Source organism: Formica exsecta, unplaced genomic scaffold (assembly GCF_003651465.1).
Source record: "Formica exsecta isolate Colony F162 unplaced genomic scaffold, ASM365146v1 scaffold105, whole genome shotgun sequence".
Taxonomy (NCBI): Eukaryota; Metazoa; Arthropoda; class Insecta; order Hymenoptera; family Formicidae; genus Formica; species Formica exsecta.
This window is the reverse complement of record NW_021848390.1, coordinates 841,726-853,276: the sequence shown is the minus strand read 5'-3', so window position 1 is coordinate 853,276 and position 11,551 is coordinate 841,726. Positions and strand designations below refer to the sequence as shown.

Sequence of the window (11,551 nt, the reverse complement as noted above, 5' to 3'; positions counted from 1 at the left end):
TATAATATTTTTTAATTATTTCAAATATAATATAAAAAAGCGTAGATCATTGAGTATAAAATCCCTCCATTTTTTTTTACCGTTGCTGTTCTACCTCACCATTTCTCATTTTTTTATTTGTGACACAATTCATCAATGCGCCCGTTGTGAGCAATTTTGTCAGTTTCTACTTGAGGAACCGGTAAATTGATTGCGAACTATTGGCATTAAATGGTAATACGAGAGAAAACAAGAGAGAGAGAGAGAGAAAGAGGAATAATTATTCCTCCGAGCGATCAAACTGTGCATTAAATGGTCGATCGTCGATGCATTTAAATAGTCAGCGCAAACAAATCAGTGAATTGGTGCGCGATCGAACGCGCGCGAATAGCCGGCCGTTCACGATTGTTCGGGCAATTAGTTGAGCGAATAATGCTGGGCGCAAGAGTCCTGACGCGAAACTGAATTTATGTGACTTATAGGTCACGTACAACTTGCATGTTCGCCAAAGCAACAATAGAATTATTCGCGTCGTAGACACGTGTTCTGTGAGACAGCCACCTCTGTCTTCGTAAACTTTGGAATAGCGCGAGTCTGCTGTCGTGACTCGCCGAGATATCGGTCTATTGAAGGTACGAAAGCACGATGGATTTAAGAATCTGCGAACGATTGTCTTGACGATAATTTGCGAGCCGAAATTTTCAGTGTCCGAAAAGATGTAAATTGCTCGGAAAACATACCCTGAAGCGGTCGGGAAGAATTATTGTTCCGCCGAGTCGTCGATAACTATAGTTGTATCAAAGTACCATTCTTCCTCGACCTGGCAACATACGTACAAACGTCCTCATTTTTTGACGACATCCTATAATCACTGAGAACAGTATCACGACACGTCTGCATATAGGTGGGCATCAATAATAATTCTCAGCGTCTCCCTAGTCATTTCGCATTGTACTTCCGTGTCACTGCGTCCTGTAGTCATAATTCTTTCGAACATTCTGAAATTCTTCTCTATAATGTATACACATGGCAAAATCCTATCGCGATCAAATGTAGAATCTGAAAATGAACAAAATCACATATATATGTGTCCACCAAACTAAATTTTGCAAAGAATTTTTTAAAAGAATTATGTTTTTTTCTCTCTTTTTCCCCTTTTCTCTTTTGTATCTAAATTTTTTGAAATATTCACAAAAAGCAAACATCCGGAATTCAAAACGGAAATTTACAAGTTGTATCTATATATCCATTTGAACATAACATCAAAGTAATCACAATCGCATGCAATCTTTTTATATTATTTCTATAGTTTTTTTTAAAACATATTTTAAAATTAATTTAATCTTAAATTTAATCTATAACATTATTAAATATCTGTATGTCATAATTATAAAAATTTGATAGTAATTTTTTAAAAAACGTTTTTGAAACAACTTGTTTCACGCACACAAAATGCATGATAAATGACTCTTTTATAATATAAATAATATAATAATAATCGTTGTAATAAATAAAAATATTTGGCTAGAATTTATCTAATCGATAATTTAATTGAGAGATAGAGTTATGGCATTTCCATAACAAGATTGACACGAAACAAAGCTTTCTTTTACACGTGTGTAATCTACAAAAATTATTCGGAACCGACGCCTTCAGAAACGACTCTAAAAGCATGCGTGTAGCTGGCGATATGTGCTTTCTCTCTTTTTCTCCCTCTCTCTTTTTCTCTCCCTCTCTAATTTCACTAAAGATAATCGCAATCAGAGAGCAGACTGCTCAGTGCAGGCGCAACATCAAGTAATGACAATAATAATAGTAATAACAATAATAATAATAAGTAGAAATAGGGATAATAATCGCTTTTATGTCGCCTTTCAACGTCTGATTGGCGCCTTGGCGTTCGTCGAGGATCGTCGTCGACGCGGCGCGTGCAGTTGCACCTGTCAGGCACGAGATGCGCAGGCGCTCAGGTGCTACGAACCGCCGTACGGAGGTAAAACGTCGCGCGGTCGAGCTTTCGTAGTCGGCATCGGCCATCCGCGACGCGAACTTTCACCCGGACGACGGTCCCGCGCATGCCGCGGCGCCACTTACGAAGTTGTCGCGCGTGTAAGTGAATTAGAGGAGAGGAGAACATTCTCTCTCTTCCTTCTCTTCGCGAATATTGTGCGGAAGAATATACGACGCAAGTCGCGACGTCGACGCGGCTGAAAAGTGTGCGATTGACTCTGAAACTCGGGACATTAATCCTTTGGGATTTTGGTCTCGGCGGCGAGACACGGGAGATGGTCAGTGCAGTTAGCGAGGAAACAGAAATTAATTCCAACTGGAATTTACACGTTTCTTCGGATTAATTGTTGCGCGCGCGCGCAACAACGATGCCTCTTCCTCGTGGACGGTGGCGTACGGATGAATCAAAATTGCATCGCGTCGAATGCCGGCGTTGATTTTATCTATCCCAATCGCACGCCTACGGGCGAACGCGTGCACGCGAATGGAAAAACTGTTTGGAAAAACACAAGCTGTAGGCGACAACGAGCGGCGCTATCTCTAATTTTAATTTCACCGGCCGCCGCCGACGCCAGGATACGGCCGGTATATAAACCGCATTTGCGTTTTCGGTCGCTCGATCGCGCGATGAAACCAGCCGGCCGGAAGAGTTTCGATGCTGTCCCCGGAATTGCGGCGAGCCGCTCTTAACCCGGATCGGGTCGCGAAGGTAGGCTGAAAACCGCGGCAGCGCACCCGACGCAGCCTCAAATCGCCCAGCAAGGCGAATTAATGTACCCGCGCGGTTCAAAATAAATGCGGTCACGCAAAATTTCAATACCGATCGGAGGCACGATTGCAAATTGCACGAGTCTATAATAGATCTATTATGCCGATGCATAATACACGCAACCGGAATATCTCTTTATATTACGTCAAATGATGAGAATCGCAATCGGGGACTTTCGAATCGGTTAGCAATGGAAATTAATAGATGCTAAATAAACGCAATTTCGCAAAATTTCAATCAAGTTAATGTATGTGTTTTATTGATATATAAGACACATACATACAAAATTATGCTAATCATACATAACGCATTCACGTGTAGATTCACAATACATTTAAATTAACCAACCATATATAGTATTACATGCGATCCGAAAGAAACACGAATATCACAAATTTGCAATTGATTGGAAACTTGAACTAACCTGTCTATCATATTATACATGCATCGCGAAATCTCCTTTATCTAGAAAATTATGCAAATCAGGAGTAATTGATCCGTGCAGCTTGCTTAAGTTGGTTGATATAAAGCTCATCGTTTATTCTCCGCAGATTTAATTGGTATAGTTTGAATGGTTATTAATGTAACAAGGATCTGTCGCTTTTAAGATTTATATTTTTGACAGTGAGGGAAACATACTTAATACAATAAGAAAATATTATTCTGTCCATTTTTTTTCTGTGAGTATTAAATTCTTACATGTCGAGTAATCCTCAAAGAGATAAAATTAATGAAACATTGAACCGATATATCACGTAAAACGACGTTTTCATAAAATCTGAACGCCGGGACTGTTCACTCGCGCGAAAGCCAATTGAAATTTATTACATCGTAAGAATACAAACGATGGAATATCCATTCGATGAATGCGGATGCTGTTCAGAATTGAGACATGATTATCGAGACGGAAATTCGTTTCTCATATTTCCGGCAGAATTGAGGAAAGTCGTTCTTAACTGTGATCAAGGAATAAAGGCAGTACGAGGGATACACGGAGCCGAGTCGTCTCCTAAAATCGAGCAAAACGATAGGACAATAAAGAGCGTCATCCGTTATCGGTATCGGTAAAATGGACGATCGGCTAATTATGACAAGAAGAATAAAATCGGAAATAGAAAGCGCGCGATGCATCGACTTCGATTTTATATGAGCGATCAAGCGATTTCATCGAGCGTATGCCGATGCATATCGATGGAACGCGAACGACAGAGAGCGAAAGCTCCAGGGAAAAAGGAGTAATAAAAAAGTAACGCATGGCGGGACTCAAATTTCGCATTCGAGAACGAGAACGATGTCGCGCAGATGGTAGTTATGGAGAGTGGCGAGATCGAAGCGACGCGACAATTGAATCGACGACGGTGATACCGACAAATATTTCCATATCGCGACTACCGTGAAAATCACAGGCGAGTGAAATTAACAATTGGCAGGATTAGATTTGTGAAAGACGTTGGGTTTCAAATAATTCTCGAATATATTACATTGTTAAAATAAAGTCTTAATATAGCAAAATTATTAAGGGATTCACAGACTTTTAACATAAAATGTCACGTTATATATTTTCGCGTTCTTCCGCTAAAAATTTGCTATTTAAATAGAAAATTGTTTTAGTGCAAGTAAACGAATCGGTGCCCCGATAAGCAAAAGTTAAATGATGAATTTGTTAAAGATTAAGAAAGAAATTAGTAAGGAATAACTAATCTTACCGTAAAAATTGTTTATATTGTCAAAAAAAATTTTTTTTTTTGCGACTAGATCCGTGTGTAAGTTTTATCACACGATTGCAAAAGGAACAGTCTTGAACGATACAATCGTTTATTCATATTCCGCCGCTGGAGAAACTTTCTTCAGGAATAGCACGAAGAAGGGAAGGCAAAGTCGATATATAGATACAATAAAAGTATCGCGGTGTGAATAAGTCAAGAATGAACGAGCAGACACACCGCCCTTTATTCGGATATATCTGAAGGGGAATAACCGCTGACAAATCGATTCTCGTAGTCGATGCCGTACACGATCGGGACGAGCGTTGCGTGTAAGGTGTTTTCGCGCGGCCGCCCGCGCACGTGGACACGAGGGAAAAAGGAAGCTAGGCGAGGAACGAGAATAGCCTTGCCGCGAATAAATAAACCATGCAGCGCTACAATTCGTGCGAGTTTTGGCCGACCCTTCGAACTCTCAAACTCGGAATCATTTACGAACGTAGTGGAGGTGAGACTATTGTGGCTTCGAGAAAAATTGTGTGTATTCTACGACGCAAACCATGAGAAGAAACAATATTTTTTCGCTTTACTTTGCTCGCAACTTTCCATCGATATTGTATCTCGCGTAAACTTTATAATCACATTTAGGTCTGTCAAATTTTTCTCTTTAACTTTTTTTTTTTTTTTTTTTTAATCTTGATGCCTCTGATCTGCGATAGATTGTAAAGAGAAATGGATGTATCGCACATTTTCTCTTTTGTTTTAATCTACAAATTTGGAAACGATATTTTAACAGCCCAAATTTGATCCAATTTTGCGGTTTCTACAATTGAATATAAAACATATGAGGCACAGAAATTGTATTTCTGTTTTAACTTCTGACTGCTCTATGATCTTAAATCGTAAGATCAAATATGTAATACTATTCCAGTGAGGATTAGTTCGATATTGAATATTCGAATGCAATAGTGAGGTACATAAGAAAAGCGTCTGGTTTCCGATACATCTTGCACATTCGGATAAACGGGCGATATCACTGGTAAACAGAATCTCCGCAAGATACATCCCAATTATAAACACAAATCACTATTCCAAAGTTAGGCATCAGGTCAGCCGCGCTAGACAAACAGACAACATCCTGTTCGATCTCTACGCTCATTAGCAGCACCGTGCATCGGTAAACCGGAACCTCTGCGTTATCCCTCTATCTATCTGCCTATCTATCTCCCTCTGTATACATCTCTTTACGACGATCGATTGGCGAAACATGCGTACCATTGTGCCGCAACTTCCTCTTAAGAGCGTGTTCTGTCGGCCAGCGTCTCGACGCCGGACGACGCTTGGGACTTGCAGCGCAAACTCGGCAACAAGTTGCATTTAAAATCCACATCCGGCGTTTGTAGAAGTAGTTGTACGGCAGTTTCGTCTCTTTTCTTTCCCTCCCATTCTCCTCTTCTCGCCCACCGCTGCTACCGGAAACCCCGTCAAATCGCCGAGTATTCTCGACTGATTCGGGCTATTCAGACAAGAGCTCGCCCGAGATTTCTCTCGTCCGCTCGGCCCCGGGATTATTCCTGAAATTCGTTATAAATTCATTCGGGGGTACTATGCGGGTCGTATTGCATTCGAGACTGCCTTGACAGCCTTCTCACTCTCTTGACAGCTAGTAATTATGGGGCGCAGGAAAAAGGAGGAAGAAGGAACGCGAGATTAGTTATTCGTCTCTATTTTTGGAGATCGCGACGCTGTCTGCTTTTATTCATACGCTTAATAATTTTTATTCGCGCGCTCATTAATTTGGTTTTACCTTTATGGTGAGCCGACTGTTTAGAAGCACACCATTCTCCTCGCAAGCGCGAATTAAAAGCGTTGCACTTTGACTTACGACTTCTTGCGACGAGAAAATCCAATTAAGGAGCGGGCCACATGGAATTACCGGAATTTCTTAACCGAAAGCTTCGAAGATGAAGAGCACTCGACTCGCTACTAAGCGAGTGCTTTTAGCACCTTATGGGTAAAGTAAAGAGAGAGGATAGAATGGGAACCTTCAATTGCCAAAAATTTAACTGACGTTGCAAAATGGAAAACGTCGCGCGGGGTCAGTTTCGACAAAAATACGCTCGAACGGCGGAAAAAGTGTTGATAATGTCGATCTGATACTAGATTTGATTCCCTCGGGTGTTTCGTTTTCGACCGATCGGAATATTTTCATGATAAAAAGAAAGGGAACACGCCCCTCGATGCGTGAGCAAAGTCGTAAGTAAACGTACGCGGAATAAGGTCGCCGTTAACTGCGTATACGGTTCTTCCACGGGCGGGACGCACAATGAAAACACAATAACCCGCGGCAATCATTAAATTTAATTGACAGTGGAATAACGAAGAACCTCGTCGGTAATTAAGACTAGTGCGATGGGCATTCTCGCGCGTGCCTGACGAGCACGCCTCTTTTTCCTCTCTTTTCCCTTTCCCTTTCGCTATCAGTTTTGCGATTGTCTCTATGGTGGATGTTTGTTCGTGACTCTTTCTCGCTTGAACAAATTGTGCCGCGAACGCGCCTCCGAAATAACGCATTGAAACGATAAATTCTGGTAGAGTGGTTGGAAGTTTTGTTGTAAATGGGAAAATGTGTGCAATGATTATAATAAGAGAGATTAACTATTTGTAAAGAAAATAAAGAAAAATTATTAATTATTATAAAATTATTATAAAATTAAAAACAGGAATATACGAGTATATGTATATATATATATCCCTATTTTTTAAATTTTATTATATATATACATATAAAATTAATAATCAAAATCTTTTATTAAGAGAATAAGAATTATTGCTTTATTTAGTAATTATTAAGAATTTTGGCCGAATGGGCAGGTTTTAAATAATTACATAAGTGAGATCGATAAATCGAAATTACAAGAGAGGGAGAGAAAGAGATAGTTAATCTTTCAATAATTGATGTAACCTGGTGGGAAGCGTTCAAGGAACGCTACCCGCCGTGTCTATACTGTGCGAACATTTTCGTTCTTCCCGTTCTTATTATCACGCGACGTCTCTCTTTGACGCCAGGAAGAAGAGAATTGTCGGCAAGATCACCGTCGATCGCCGAAGAAGCTGGGTGATAATTACGAGTCGAATCCATGGACCAGAAAGTGCGCGAACGCCGTCGAGCGATGGATTTTGTGTTGTTGCTGCTCGTGATGCTGCTGAGGCAAGAAGGTGAGTACTTTCACTTATGACGAGCGCACGGATGCATTCTGTTCTGAATCCTTTGCTACATTCACTTTAAAGGATACAAAGGATAGCACTTCCTTCTTCCTTTCTCTGCGATTTCCTTTTTTATTCGCCGGTAAGGATGCTAACTATTGCGTTGTATTTTAAGCACGCGCTTCGAAAGAGCCACAAAGACTGCTCATCAAAATCGATCTTGCTCGTAAAAATTTTTTAAGTGCTGGAACAGTGATAAAAATTCCGATTGCGCGCATTGTATGTTATATACATTTTAAGTTATCCTCTAGGAAGCTTGATTTTAGCAGAAATTTAGAGTTACCGTTGTCTTTCAACTTGTTATAAATTACTGCGCTATTTGTTTGTAGAGATCAAACTGATTCTACGATACTTATCGTATTATCTAATTATGCCATGAAAATTTAATCTTGATATCAAGAATTAGTATAGGATAATTTCTGAAGCACATTTGTATAGGTATATGCGTACACACTGACACAAATATTATATATATATATATATATACCGTGAAATAAAAGCTATACTTTTCGCCAAGTTGCAACCGTGTCGTGAATATGAAATCTGCCGCAGTCAATCTATGCAACCGGAAGCGCATTCAAAGATACAAAACACAGTTGCTGATAAACGCATTTTCCATCACCGTCGAAATCGGGATATTGTATTTGACAAGCGTTGCTTTCACAAATGTGGCCAATCTCCACCATGTTTCCCGCGGTTTATATATATATATATATATATATATATATGTATTGATGAGCAAATTATATTATATTAAGTAATTATTCTTTATTTATATATTACGTTGTTATGATATAAATTTTTACATTTTATATTGTGAAAATTATTATCTTAATTAATTGAATAAATCGTTTGCCACGTTTTCTTGACAAAAAAAGAAAATGGAATAATAATAATTTTTACATAATTATTAGAAACTATTAAAATTCTCATCGATGCAGAGCGAGAGATGATTAAATGGACGTGAGTAAACAGAGCATGAAATACAGTTACGTACCGCAATAATTCGTAATTACGTGAAATAATCCGGTGCGGATAGAATTGCAATCGGAAGGGTTAGTTTTCATCGAGTTGCGTGGCTATCGCATCGCAAACGAAATATTGCTGTTAAAATAATTATTATTTGTAACAGCCTATTTAACGCTACTCGATTTTCCTGTGAATTATGCAAATAAACTGCTGGAACTGATAAAACACCAATATTTTAACGCGCATGTCAAAAGTGACGTTTGTTAAATCTGATATCGTAACATTAACGATCACGTAACTCTACAAATTATAAACCCAGACTTGATACAGAACGCCAATCAGGATGGTAGACGGTAGTTTTGCTTTCCTCGCGAGCCGTCTTTAACAGCCGGGGGTTCGAGAGTTGATTGTCGTCGTTACCCCTCCGGCTAAGGTATATATAGTTCAATGGGTCTATCATGAAGACCATAACAGCCAAAGATGCGTACGGCGCAGACGGTGTATAACTCGTAGGGGTTCTCAAACTTTAATATCTCGACCTCGCCGTACCACAAGAAGCATAAATTTATTTAAAGCTTTCTGCATTCTCACGGCGTCGCATAATTCGGTGCGCGATAAAGTGCAAGTTTTATGACACATTGCGGGATAAAAACGACCAGTGCGATAATAAGAAAACGCGTAACTTGCATAATTCACAGTAGAAATAGCATTTGGAAAACGCTGGCATTTTCTAACGAATCTAGACGGGCGATGTGTGTTTTTTTCTTATTTAGACACACACATAGACGCGCGCACAACACATAATACACACACACACACACACACATATATACACATACATGTGTATATATATAACGTATTCCTCTAATGCCAAAAAATAATATTCAATTTAAAAAAAAGTCTTTTGTGTCTTGAAGTCTTTTTTGTTGACGAAGATTAACTAGAAAATTAAAATCACTATTAGAATGCAAAGAGCACATTGAGAAACACTGATGTATATTATAGTGTACATAGTCGGCTACAAGCTCGCCTGTACGCCAAAGTTTCCTCTGTCGTTCTATACCGAAGTATCTGATAGCTCTTGCAATTTCCAAATGGCCGTTTCCCATCTCACTCACGCCATTTTTTCGATGATCTCGTCTCTTTTTTTCCTATTCTCGGTTTGGTCCTCAATCTGAATGCATACTCTGACGAGGGTGAAAAGCTAAGAACGGTTATCCGCGCTCGTTTTTTAAGGAAGAGGAACGAAAGGAACGATTTAAAAATGGCGCTCTTTCTAATTACGTTTCGTCGTTCCTTCTCAGTTATCGCGGCAAAGGTGTATGCGGTGTAAAAGAGATAGAAGTTACACGAAGGTAGATAAGGAGCTTTAAGAGAAAGAGATAGATAGATAGATAGATAGATAGAGAGAAGAGAGAGAGAGAGAGAGAGAGAGAGAGAGAGAGAGAGAGAGAGACGAGGGTTGCGCGCTGAGTAAGAGAGCAGAGTGCGGGATAGTTGGGATTTATTACGTTCCGGTAGGTGGGTGAGGGAGAGAGGTGACGAGGAAGCGAGCGTTACGCCCGTGGCAGAATAAAAATCTCGCGTTAAGGCAAGGCAAATGGTGTAAAAGTCAAAATTAAATGGGCGGAGACGAAACGAGCGCGGGAGTAGTTAAAAGGTTACGATCGGCAAGAGATTAAGTAACCGCGAATACGAAGATGCGTTCACGTTATATATCAACTGGCGGTGAATATCTATAAGGATCACTTTCCCGGATTTTACTTCCATCACGTCAGCTCGTGAAATAACGGTTATGAAAGCTCACGACAGTAAAGTTTGACGTATACATCAGCGAGCAAAGAAAATCAAATAGAATTCAAACGTCAGAAGAGAGAATAATAGAAATTGTATAGTAGAATAAAAACGTTTATTATGTATATCAATGTGAATTTTTATTTATTGGAATTATAATATTTTATATATAAAATTAAAAGAAATTAACTAATAATGAAAAAATGAGAAAGACGGGCATTTGACAATTAAGCCGTCAAGTAAAAATAATTTAGTTAAGTATTCTATATTCATTTTGTTCTTTATTAACAATTTCCATGATTGACAGTAAAAGCTATATCAAGACAAAGTTAAAAATATATCGGCGATATGGAAAAACACGATATGAGAAATTGATGAGAAGTCGATGAAATAAAGAAGCTGCTATATCCTTTTTTTGAGAAATATTTCTAACAAAGAAGGTAAAATGCATTGCCCTAAATACATATCAATACGGAGACTGCGTGCATCACCATGTACATGATATGAAATTTTAAAACCATGAACTTGAATATCATATATACAATACCTAAATACACACATGCATGCAAAATAGATGTCTGCGGTAAGTTGGTTAACATGAATAAATAAAAGATGCTCGAACATATCGGTGTCGAAAACTTCTTTCTCTCGAATGAGTTGTCCGCAAAGATTGCAAGTCAGTTGTTTAATTAGACTAAAAAAAAAAAGAATACGAATCGCGAGGCATGATCGTTTTAGCTAATAAATTTCAATTATTTAGAAGCATATATTTTATATGCATTATATGTTTATACAGGGTGAGACTTTAGCCTAATGTTCATAGGAACATTTGTTAATACTTTTTATCCAGAAACATGTTCACGCAGTTTTAAAACATATTTATAACTCACTCTCTATATATATAATCTACAAAAATTGTAATATCTATCAGATACATAATTAGTCGCAATGTTGCAAGGAATGATACTTTTTTATTTGCGAAGAGAAATGTGTGTAAACTTTGTTTAGAACAGATTTTTATCTCTAAAATATTAAATCTTATTTTTTAAATATTTTATAT

General features: G+C 38.6%; 1 protein-coding gene across 1 annotated transcript in view; it reads left to right on the top strand.

The window, feature by feature from the left end:
* Positions 1-2,004: 2,004 nt before the first annotated feature.
* The window catches only part of LOC115233481 (cell adhesion molecule 3-like), a 90,191-nt gene continuing 80,644 nt past the window's right edge, over positions 2,005-11,551 (top strand). Inside the window, exons 1-2 of the mRNA XM_029803951.1 lie at positions 2,005-2,698; positions 7,531-7,680. Of these exons, the coding sequence (XP_029659811.1) occupies positions 7,602-7,680 (79 nt within the window). The 5' untranslated portion in view covers positions 2,005-2,698; positions 7,531-7,601. The remainder of the gene's footprint in view (positions 2,699-7,530; positions 7,681-11,551) is intronic.